This window comes from Stegostoma tigrinum, chromosome 13, assembly GCF_030684315.1.
Source record: "Stegostoma tigrinum isolate sSteTig4 chromosome 13, sSteTig4.hap1, whole genome shotgun sequence".
NCBI classification, from domain to species: domain Eukaryota; kingdom Metazoa; phylum Chordata; class Chondrichthyes; order Orectolobiformes; family Stegostomatidae; genus Stegostoma; species Stegostoma tigrinum.
Genome location: NC_081366.1, coordinates 38,187,649 through 38,200,040, shown reverse-complemented (window position 1 = coordinate 38,200,040; position 12,392 = coordinate 38,187,649). Strand labels below are relative to the sequence as shown.

Genomic DNA, 12,392 nt, shown 5'->3' with positions numbered 1-12,392 from the left:
GAAAGGTAAAAGCCAGAGAGGAGATTTGACAGAGGTGCTCAAAATCATGAAGGGCCTGCATAGAGAGGTTAGCAAGAAACATTTCCCACTTGTAAGTGTCATGAGTGAGAGAGCACAAATTTGAAGTAACAAGTAACATAAATGAAGATAATATTAGCAAAAACCTTCTTTCAGTGAATGGTTCGGATCTGGAATGCACAGCCCTACAAGTGTTGGGGTGGAGACAGTTTCAATTAAGACTATTAACTAGCGAGGAAAGCTGCACAAGTTACAGAGAGAATGTGAGGGAATTGCGCTGCGTGAGTCGTTTATTCAACAAGGCAGTGTGGAGATGATAGAATAAATGGCTTCTTTCTGCGTCATAAAAATTCAGTGGCTGTGATCCTGAGTTACAGATATTATTCACCTATTTCCATATATTTTTGTCAGACATCATCACACCAAGGCAGCTAATGGAACAATATACTTGGTGGCACAATGGCTCAGTGGTTAGCCCCGCTACCTCACAGCACCAGGAGCCCAAGCTCAATTCCACCTTCAGGCGACTGTCTTGTGTACAGTTTACACGTTCCCCTCAGTCTGCGTGGGTTTCTTCCAGATGTTCAAATTTCCTCCCACAGTCCAAAGAAGCACAAGTTAGGTGGGTTGGCCATGCTAAATTGCTAAAGTGTCCAGGGATGTGCAAACTGGGTGGATTAGCCATGGGAAATGCAGAGTTACAGGGATAGGAAGGGGGTTGAGTACAGGTGGGATGCTGTTCAGAGGGTCAGTGTGGACTGAATGGCCTGTTTCAACACTGTAGAGATTATATTCTATGATTCCTTTTCATATGCACAGATATTTAACAATCAGTAAACTTATAGTTCGAGTGAGGGAATTAAAGCATGGGATTAATAAATGAAGGGGTTGGGGTATGAGGCAGTGGAGAAACAGTTTAATAATATTTGAAATAGTTGAAATAAAAGAGGAAGAACTATGAACCACTCCACACAGCGCATCTATATTTACATTTAGAAGGATAGAGAAGAAAAGGAAAATTGAATATGGTATTAAAATCCTACTAATGAGTGAATGAATGCTATAGTGCCAAGCTTCTGATGAAAAGATGTATTGGCAGAGGTCTGTACATCTTGTCAACCTAAAAATTATCCACTTTTACCTACCTTGTGTTTCCTGTTAGCTAACTGATCTTGTACCTATGCTAATGTACTACTCTGTACATCTTGGGCTCTTATTTTATGAGGTAACCTTTGTGGAATCTTGTAAAATGCCTTTTGGAAATCATGGTACATCACATCTACAAGTTCCCCTTTATCCACCTGGTGGTTAATTCCTCAAAGATAGCTAGTAGTCAAATATGATTTTCCCTTTAAACAACATGTTGCCTCTGTCACACTGCATTGAGATTTTCTACATACCCTGTCAGAGCCACTTTAATAAGTTCTAGTTTTCCCTGTGGCAAATGTTAAACCAATTGCCTGTTATTTCCTCCTTTTGTCTCCTTCCTTTCTTGAATAGAAGAATTGCAATCACAATATTTCAAAGAGACCGTTATATAAGCCAGGGAATTTTGAAAATTTAATACTGAATGCATTTACAATCTCAGAAGGCACTTCTTTTCAGAAGCTAGCATGAAATCCATCAAGATCCAGGGACATATTAGCTCTTGTATCAGAGATAATGGGAACTGCAGATGCTGGAGAATCCAAGATAACAAAGTGTGAAGCTGGATGAACACAGCAGGCCAAGCAGCATCTCAGGAGCACAGATCAGAGATCTGATGAAGGGTCTAGGCCCGAAACGTCAGCTTTTGTGCTCCTGAGATGTTGCTTGGCCTGCTGTGTTCATCCAGCTCCACACTTTGTTATCATATATTAGCTCTCCATGTTTTTCTGCCGATTTTTTGTTTCCTATTGATTGACATTGTTTTAAGTTTCTCCTTTCCTTCCGCTTCTTGATTTACAATTATTTCTGGGATATTATTTGTATCCTCTGCTGTGAAAACAGAAGCAAAATATATATTCAATGTAGCTGCTTTGTTTGAGAGAAACAATATCCCAATTTCTCCTTTACATTTATTGTGTGCATTTTAATTATTATTGAACATTTTAAATGCTTTACAGCCAGTTAATTTTTTTCAACGTGAAGTTGCTATTGTAATGTAGAAAATGTGTTTGTGACATTCATTGAGGGATAAACATTGACTGGACACCTGGGACAACTTTTTGGTTCTTATTTTAAATGATGCCACGTGTCCCTTTATATCCCTGTAATCAGAGATGAACCCTTGGTTTAATGGCTTCTCTGAAAGATGGTGCTTCAGACAGTACAGTTGTTCCTCAGTAGTGCACTGGAATATCAGCCTTGATTTATGTGCTAAAACCCAAAGGTAAGGCTTGAATCTGGAGCCTGGTGACTCAGATGTAACAGTGCTACCTACTGAGCTATGGAAAAATTGAAAATAGGTGTAGTTCATTCAGCCCATTGAACCTGCTCTGCCATTCAATATGATCATGACGAATCATCCAACTCAGTCCCTGTTCCCATTTTCTCGCCTTACTCCTTCATCCCTTTCGACACGAGAACTTTATCCAAAATCTTCTTGAAAGGAAATGGTCAACATGTAAATACAGATAACTGAAAAATGTAAGAAAGCACAGTAGAGAAAAATGACATTTTGAGAAAACAAAAGCAATGATAGAAATCAATTATAGGTTTGCAGGTCATAATATTTTCCAATGAAAAATTCCAATGGGCTGAAGGTCATCTATCTTAGATCTCTGTCTAAAGGAGAGCAACTCATCACCCAATCCCAGTGTAGAAAAGCTCAGTCAATGCAACTAACTTATAATACTGTGCCCCTACTTTTTGAAGCCAGTGTAGTGGTTAATATTGTTGACCCTTTGCAATGCACTATCTTCTCACCCCCTGTATGTTGAATTGCCCTCTTTATAGTTACTATCCTCTTTGCATTCCAGCATGCTTCCTCCAATCTCCAGAATTGGCTTACCTTCACTAGCACAGCAGTGGCCCCCGATTGCCCCCTTCACTTACACTGAGCTGACTCCTAAGACTGACCATGGTCCATCACCCTCTGACAACTGGGATGGACAACCCTGACTGATGTCTGCGCTGTTCCCCTGCCTGACTTTCCACAGCTCCCTGAACTGATTGCACTGGACATGCAGGATTGATTATGGCACACTCCCTGAACTGTGGTGATATGGACCCGCTGACCCTGATTGTCCTAAGCAGTTGGACTGCGTCCAAGGCTCTGATCTAATAATCAATGATGCCCTTTAACCTAACTGTGCTGTGACACCTGGCTGAAGACTGTTTCCTTTGATCTAACTGAGGGTTTTTCTCCTTAGATTTTGAGACCTGGCCATTTGGTTGATGCCAATGCAGTGTGTGTGCTGTGTTAGCTGCAGGTGTAACACGATAGTAGCAGAGTGCTGTACAGCAACATGTCCACCCACTTCTCTATCTGCTGACAGCTATGACAAGCTGCATAGGTTTGTGTCTGTACTAACAGCAAGGCTGGACAGAAGGCTGAAGCCTTTAGGCTATGAGGGAGCAAAGCACAAAAAGGCAAGGCAAGGCAGTGAGTTGGGAGCATTGAGGTAAGCTCACAGTGAGTGATGTTTTAGAGGGTAAGTGAGGAACACCACGATACATCCTGATCGAATTCATGAGCCTGTCCTTGCATGCAAAGTGTCCTAGCAGCAGCATTCAAATGATCAGCACCTCGACTCTCCATTCAGCAGAACTGTATCATAAGTGGTTTAGAAATATGCCACAAGAATGTAAAGAGGTTGGTATGTATTCATGCCATTGGTCATGCACAGGATGTGTTGGCTGTCACTGCTTATTTACCATACCCTGCAAAGTTGGTGACTGTTGTCCTAGACGGAGGCTTGGATGACCAAGTGGTGAACTGAAGTCTCCAGCCTACCTGACTTTTATGTTGGGAATTAACACCTCTAGACTCTATACAGGGTCTGGGAGAATGGAAAATTACATACAGATGAGGCAAGATTAGTTAAGAGTAACATTTAAATGTTTGCATATAGACCTCTTGCTACCCACTAATGAGATTCTCACCTTGTTGCCAACACTTGGCCAGAGAATTTAGCTCTCAACATTGAGAAACTCACTACTGTCCAACTCACCCGATTTCCCTAAATTTCTGACCAAATACCATGTTATTCAGAAGCTAGTAAAACTTTGCACAGTATCTCCCAGCTAAGGATGGTTTGTACCAGCCCATCTTGTAGGAGAAATGGCAATGTTTGCTTTAGTGAGTTGTTCAAATAGGACAAAGATTTGAACCTTTCTCTTTTCACCCTCATTTTCCCCATCTAGAAAGCTTTGAAGTCAAGTCTTGATATAATTAATAACCCTGAACAAGGACCAGACTTTATTTTAAGCACACAACTGCCACATTCTGTAGCAAAGTGCACCAAGTGAATGGAAATCGAGTCAGTGGGATTCGTTTCTAGTGCACTCCCTCCAGACAATTTGGTGCTGATTGTGAATTCAACATGTCCAATCATGAAATAAACAATTTGTGTAATTGCTTCTTATCTACTTCTGACAATACATTTGTTATTATTTGTCACTGGATTGTATTAGTAAAATTGTAACGAGGTAAAGCTTGATGCTTTGCGAGATCTAACGTTAATGTTCATTGGATTTACCTATTACTGTCTTAAAATGGCATGACATCATTACATTGCCATATTTGCATTTAGGATTATTACTGAAAATATAAATTTTATGATAATAGTTGGGCAAATTTACCTTGTAAAAGGTCTTGATGAAAACAAGAAAGCAGTTTAAAGGCTATTCCAGTCAGAACTGTGAAGTAAATTAGAGTTGCCTGTTCTGGAAACTTACCCTGTTACAGAAAGCCAAGTCAAACAATTTGGAATACTGATATTTTAGCATTACAGTCACAAATCAAGATGTTTTGCTTTTGTCACATGGGATTGCAAAATACTTGAGCTGCTTTTCTGGCCTTTAAGAAGCCTAAAAAGCCTATTTTTAATGATTGTAGAGACAGCACTTTTTGGATTGACAATAGAAATGTTGAACTGATTGTGTTTTAGTGTTAAAAAAAGCAACAGCATTAAGTTCTTATTTGTGGGAAGAATATACAGGAATATTTGAACAGAATACCTCTGTATGATTAGTGTTTTAGTAAATTTTGGTTTGTTTAATTCCGGAATATGCCATCATTTGGGCTTAAACAGGATATTGTTTCCACGATAATTTTTGCATTTGTTTATAAACCCAAATTTTCTTGAATTATATGAACTCATGGGTTTTAAGCAAAGTTATCTGAATGACACTGAGACAGCTGTTCAGGGTCTTTAGCTTCCTAAAGGTCTTTGAACACTTTTTAATGTGGCCAATTTTGTTTAAGCTGCTGATTATAAACTACTCTACACCAAGATAAAATTCTTCCAACACACAAGCCCTCATTTAAGTGCATTTATTTTTGATGTTTAAATTTACATTTACCAGCTTATGACCTGTCAGAGTTACAGAAAATGCCCAGTTTTCTCTGCAATAGAGCAAGCCAATAAATCTAATAGGAAATTTACAAGAGACTTTCTCACTCATAAGTGTTGAGACAGCTCACTACAGCAGGTATTTGTGGAAATGAATTTCGTTTATACTTTTAAGTAGAAACTAAATAGGCATATCAGGGACACAGGAATAAAGGGTTACGTAGATAGTTAGATGAGGATGGATGGGTGACTTTTAACCTCGCAATGTTTTGAGGAAATGCAATATAATCAATGTAATTCTTTCTATTAAAGCCAACGAACCCACACAGAGGGTGGTTTGTGTATCCATTTGCTGGGAATGAATGGTGGATGTGCCTCATTGCAATGGTACCAGCTTTACTGGTCACTATACTTATCTTTATGGACCAGCAGATTACTGCTCTCATCCTGAACCGCAAGGAACATAAACTCAAGGTTTGTTGTTGATTTCTCATTTTTGAATAAAAATGTTTCACCACACACTCAGTTGATAAAGATTTGCGTGATGATTCACTACAAGTGGTTTAAATATTTGCAAAAGTACGCGACAGTTCTAATTTTGTTTCAGAATTATTTTTAATTTAGGTACTATTATCAATCTATATATTTTGCTGCAATTATGCTGGCTATTAATGCTAGCATTACAAACACATAGGTTTATGACAAAGAAAGTCAGTTAGCCTATCCTAGCTATACTGATTCTTCGGCAGAGCAATCCAAACCTAATCTCATAGTAATAAAATGTGAGGCTGGATGAACACAGCAGGCCAAGCAGCATCTCAGGAGCACAAAAGCTGACGTTTCGGGCCTAGACCCTTCATCAGAGAGGGGGATGGGGAGAGGGAACTGGAATAAATAGGGAGAGAGGGGGAGGCGGACCGAAGATGGAGAGTAAAGAAGATAGGTGGAGAGAGTGTAGGTGGGGAGGTAGGGAGGGGATAGGTCAGTCCAGGGAAGACGGACAGGTCAAGGAGGTGGGATGAGGTTAGTAGGTAGCTGGGGGTGCGGCTTGGGGTGGGAGGAAGGGATGGGTGAGAGGAAGAACCGGTTAGGGAGGCAGAGACAGGTTGGACTGGTTTTGGGATGCAGTGGGTGGGGGGGAAGAGCTGGGCTGGTTGTGTGGTGCAGTGGGGGGAGGGGACGAACTGGGCTTGTTTAGGGATGCAGTAGGGGAAGGGGAGATTTTGAAACTGGTGAAGTCCACATTGATACCATATGGCTGCAGGGTTCCCAGGCGGAATATGTGTTGCTGTTCCTGCAACCTTCGGGTGGCATCATTGTGGCAGTGCAGGAGGCCCATGATGGACATGTCATCTAGAGAATGGGAGGGGGAGTGGAAATGGTTTGCGACTGGGAGGTGCAGTTGTTTGTTGCGAACTGAGCAGAGGTGTTCTGCAAAGCGGTCCCCAAGCCTCCGCTTGGTTTCCCCAATGTAGAGGAAGCCGCACCGGGTACAGTGGATGCAGTATACCACATTGGCAGATGTGCAGGTGAACCTCTGCTTAATGTGGAATGTCATCTTGGGGCCTGGGATGGGGGTGAGGGAGGAGGTGTGGGGACAAGTGTAGCATCTCCTGCGGTTGCAGGGGAAGGTGCCGGGTGTGGTGGGGTTGGAGGGCAGTGTGGAGCGAACAAGGGAGTCACGGAGAGAGTGGTCTCTCCGGAAAGCAGACAGGGGAGGGGATGGAAAAATGTCTTGGGTGGTGGGGTTGGATTGTAAATGGCGGAAGTGTCGGAAGATAATGCGTTGTATCCGGAGGTTGGTAGGGTGGTGTGTGAGAACGAGGGGGATCCTCTTGGGGCGGTTGTGGCGGGGGCGGGGTGTGAGGGATGTGTTGCGGGAAATACGGGAGACGCGGTCAAGAGCGTTCTTGATCACTGTGGGGGGAAAGTTGCGGTCCTTAAAGAACTTGGACATCTGGGATGTGCGGGAGTGGAATGTCTTATCGTGGGAGCAGATGCGGCGGAGGCGGAGGAATTGGGAATAGGGGATGGAATTTTTGCAGGAGGGTGGGTGGGAGGAGGTGTATTCTAGGTAGCTGTGGGAGTCGGTGGGCTTGAAATGGACATCAGTTACAAGCTGGTTGCCTGAGATGGAGACTGAGAGGTCCAGGAAGGTGAGGGATGTGCTGTAGATGGCCCAGGTGAACTGAAGGTTGGGGTGGAAGGTGTTGGTGAAGTGGATGAACTGTTTGAGCTCCTCTGGGGAGCAAGAGGCGGCGCCGATACAGTCATCAATGTACCGGAGGAAGAGCCCGAAACGTCAGCTTTTGTGCTCCTGAGATGCTGCTTGGCCTGCTGTGTTCATCCAGCCTCACATTTTATTATCTTGGAATTCTCCAGCATCTGCAGTTCCCATTATCTCTGAACCCTCCCCCCACTGCACCACACAACCAGCCCAGCTCTTCCCCCCCACCCACTGCATCCCAAAACCAGTCCAACCTGTCTCTGCCTCCCTAACCGGTTCTTCCTCTCACCCATCCCTTCCTCCCACCCCAAGCCGCACCCCCAGCTACCTACTAACCTCATTCCACCTCCTTGACCTGTCCGTCTTCCCTGGACTGACCTAACCCCTCCCTACCTCCCCACCTACACTCTCTCCACCTATCTTCTTTACTCTCCATCTTCGGTCCGCCTCCCCCTCTCTCCCTATTTATTCCAGTTCCCTCTCCCCATCCCCCTCTCTGATGAAGGGTCTAGGCCCGAAACGTCAGCTTTTGTGCTCCTGAGATGCTGCTTGGCCTGCTGTGTTCATCCAGCCTCACATTTTATTATCTTGGAATTCTCCAGCATCTGCAGTTCCCATTATCTCTAATCTCATAGTGCCATGTTCTCTCCTACAACTTTGTATCTTTTGCTGCTTCAAATTCTGTAAAGAGATTGTGATATTTATGCCAACCATTCTCAGCGGCAAAGCATTCTATATACTAAAACCTCTTGTGTGAAGAGACATCTCTGAACACTTCTCCTCACTCTCCAGTAGTCTTACACTGATTATTCTTTAGAATCAATATAGATAATCTTTCACTTTTAAATCTCTCATAATTTAAAAAAATCTCGATTTCATCTCCTTAGTTTCCTCTGCTTTGATGGAAAGAATTGCAAGATTTCATTTCCCCTTTTGCAACTATATCGTTTAGTGCTGTCAGTTCATGCCCTCTATGGCTTTAATGTCATTTGAGTTGCCTGAGATGAGATTCTGCGCGACTATACCTGAGCCTATGTTTTATGTAAATTCTTATTTAACTCTTCATTAACATTCAAATCAACATTCACAAAATTCAAAATTCTATTGACCTTTTTATTAGGCTTTATCTAACTTCATTTATATAAAATTATGGAATTGAATTTCCTACGTCACTGTCACACACTCTCTTCAGTGCCTTTCTATAAGTGAATGATCGTCCTTTTTCCCTTTACCCTCAAAATGCTTATTTATTTACTTATATTAACTTGCACCTGTCACATTCCATTAGCCTACCTTTGTTGTATTCATGTCTTTAAATGACTCATTCTGCTTTAAAATTGCCAATATTCATCCCAATCTGTTATATGCACATGGGACATTTTATCTTTATTTTGTCCATTAACCAGTCTTCTGTCTGTACACTACTTGTATCCAATACAACTGAAATTGCTAACAAACCTCTTGTGTGGTAGCTTTTTGAGTATCTTCTGAAAATATATTTCGCACACAATGTTTATCTAGCTCATCACTTCTTCAAAAAGCTATTACATTTGTAAAACACAATGTGTCTTTCATCAAAATAGACGATATGAATTAAAACATTTTCTGAAGAAGTGTCTAGGTCCGAAACATCAGCTTTCCTGCTCCTCTGATGCTGCTTGGCCTGCTGTGTTCATCCAGGTCTACACCTTGTTAACATAGATTAAAAATCCACTTTTAAAATACTTAGCAGCTGTGACTAATTTCTTCAGTTAAATATTCTAAGAGACAAACAAATCAATAGTTATGTACCTAACCATTTACTCTTTTCTAAACAGTAATGTTATACCTCCTAGTCTCCAGTTCCAGGCACAACTTGAATGCTTAATCAGAAATCAAAAATTGTGGTCAGAGCATCTGTTATCCAACTTTTGATTCCTTTCCGTAGCCTGGGTGCATGCGTAACAGTTTTCCAACCTATCAACACTGAACAACATGTTATACAATTGATAAAGAAAATGCAGAGCAGATCAGGTAGCTTCTGTGGAGAAAAAAAACAAAGTTAAACTTTTCAGGTCAATTACCTCACATAGATGTTGAATGACCTACTGAGCACCTTTGAGTATTTTCTGAATCCTCAGTTGTCCAATATCAAATGAAAGCAAAAGCAGAGTGTTCTGAAGAAAAATCATTTTGGACTTGAAATGTTACCTTCGTTTCTCTTTCCACAGATGCTGCCAAATCTGCTGAGTTTTGCTAATATTTTCTGTTTCTGTGTTGTTCTATATCAGTTGTTCTATATATGTTTTATTGATTGGCTGATTGTTTCAAATCTGCTGTTATACAAAAGCTCTCACTCCCAACATCATTTTGTTAAAGTAATGTTGACTGATTTCTTCAGAGGTGCTGCTACTTTTTCTGGCATAACTTCACTGGATGTTATAATGGTGCAGCATGGACAACTCCAAGGAAATTCCAGTTAATAAATAGTTAATATATCTGCTATTTAAGACTCCTTCCTACATTCTGGAGTTGCTTGACCCTTTTTGTTTTTTTTTCACTTTTTGATATATTTGTGAAAATTCTTTATCCATTCATGGGATGAGGACATCACTGGCTAGGCAGCGTTTGTTGCCCATCCCTAATTGCCCAGAGGGCAGCTAAGAGTCAACCACATTACTGTGGGTCTGGCGTCACATTTAGGCCCGACCAGGTAAGGATGGCAGTTTCCTTCCCTAAAGGACGTTAATAAACCAGATTGGGCTTTCTGACAAATGACAATGCTTTCGTGTTGATCATTAGACTGTCAATTCCAGATTTTGTCTTTATTGAATTCAAATTCCACCATCTGCCATGGCAGGATTTAAACGTTTCCCCACAAAACACATTGTATTTCCTCTTTTACGTTATTTGTTGGTCTTCCTTTTTGTATTCTGTTTAGCTATTTAAAGCCTCCTTTTCATCTTCCCACCCACACTTTCAGTGTTCATCAAGACCAACTTTAGCTAAATTTAGTTCTTAATTGTTATAAGATTGTTTCAAGTTTCAGTTTTGTATTTGTACTCTGGTTCTAACAATTCCCCTCCCTCCCGACCCTGATGCTGCACCCCTAGCCACCAACCCTTCGAATTACCAGCTCCCTCTCCACATTTAAGATTCTCTTTAAATCACCATTGGCTACTGCTCCTATTATCTCATTACCTGTCTCAGCATCTATTTTTGTCCGATTATACATCTGTGTCATGGAGCATTTTCAACTTCAAGGCTATGTAAATGCATCATTTTACCGCTACAGCCTTCTGCAGTTCTAGAATTTACTCTAATGCCATGGCAACAGAAGCTCTACCCATCTGCAATAGACGTATACTATCCTTTCTCGGCCCTCCTCCACTAACCTGCTGAGTGTTTGACAAGGAAACAATTTGACAATGATCTCTGAAGGTCTTTATATTCACATCTGGGACAATGCAGACCTCAGGTCAAATTTAACAGTGCACATTATTAAATAACTTCCTAATACCAATTCTCAATCCAAACATTACAATTCATTACTTGGAGTTATTGGAAAACTGAAGCCTTGTCTTAGCAAATGACAATGACTTTCAAGAGAGAACAAGGGGAAAAATTACAGGGAAAAATGAGGGCAGAAAACTCTAAACATAAGTTGCCACATCACTCTCATTCATAAACAGAGGGATATTAATTGTGCAAATTTTTCAATAAATGCATTTAAATAAATAAATAAACTCATTTAATTTCACATAACTATGGACCATTTTATTAATTGATTTTCACTATAATATATTTATTGGTTGAGCCGTACATAGTCAAATAATTGCTGAGTACAAAGAGATGCTAGCTACAATATAGTATATTGACAAATAAGTCCATTTAAAATGAATCATTTGGCTTCAACCCCTTGCTCAACAAGCCAAGTGGGAGCCTCATATAAATAATTGTACATAAACTTCATTTAATATGTGAAAGTGGAATAAGAATACTTTACATGGAATAGTGGCTGAAACCTGAAAGCTGAGAAGCTCTTTATTGAAGTTTTAGAGAAATGGCAATCAAGGTAAGTAGTATTTTGGTCTGATGCAATTTCTATTTAGCATGCGTTTTCTTTTCCCAATTCAAACTATGACAATTACCCCACAGAAAGGTGCTGGCTTTCACCTAGACCTGTTCTGGATAGCTATCCTTATGATCCTTACTTCATTCATGGGTCTGCCCTGGTACGTGTCCACGACCGTAATATCCCTTGCACACATAGACAGCTTGAAAATGGAGACTGCAAAATCTGCCCCAGGTGTAGAGCCCACATTTATGGGAGTGAGGTATGTTGAGCAATATTCTGAGGATTTTTAATAGATTGATGTTGGAAATAGTGTGTATATAATTAGAATTCTCTTTAAATTGGGTGCATTTACTTTGAGCGTAATTGTGTTCTTCATGTAATTGACTGAACTGTATTCATTTCCAGCGTATCTTTGGACATGTAACAGTTATTATCTCAAATTCACAGTCTCAGTATAATCATTGCAACTAATATTTCTCTTTTCAGCATATGCCGTTGTTTCATGGCCACCCAGTAGTTTCTATAAACAGACTGAGATTATAAATTGAATCTCACATTCAGCACAACGTATGGATTAATGCAAGCAGTTTTG

The 12,392-nt window shown here is 40.8% G+C and overlaps 1 protein-coding gene across 1 annotated transcript in view; it reads left to right on the top strand.

The window, feature by feature from the left end:
- Positions 1-12,392, top strand: part of LOC125458382 (electrogenic sodium bicarbonate cotransporter 1-like) — a 111,896-nt gene that overhangs the window by 51,297 nt on the left and 48,207 nt on the right. The window contains exons 15-16 of the mRNA XM_059650690.1: positions 5,829-5,990; positions 11,881-12,059. Of these exons, the coding sequence (XP_059506673.1) occupies positions 5,829-5,990; positions 11,881-12,059 (341 nt within the window). The remainder of the gene's footprint in view (positions 1-5,828; positions 5,991-11,880; positions 12,060-12,392) is intronic.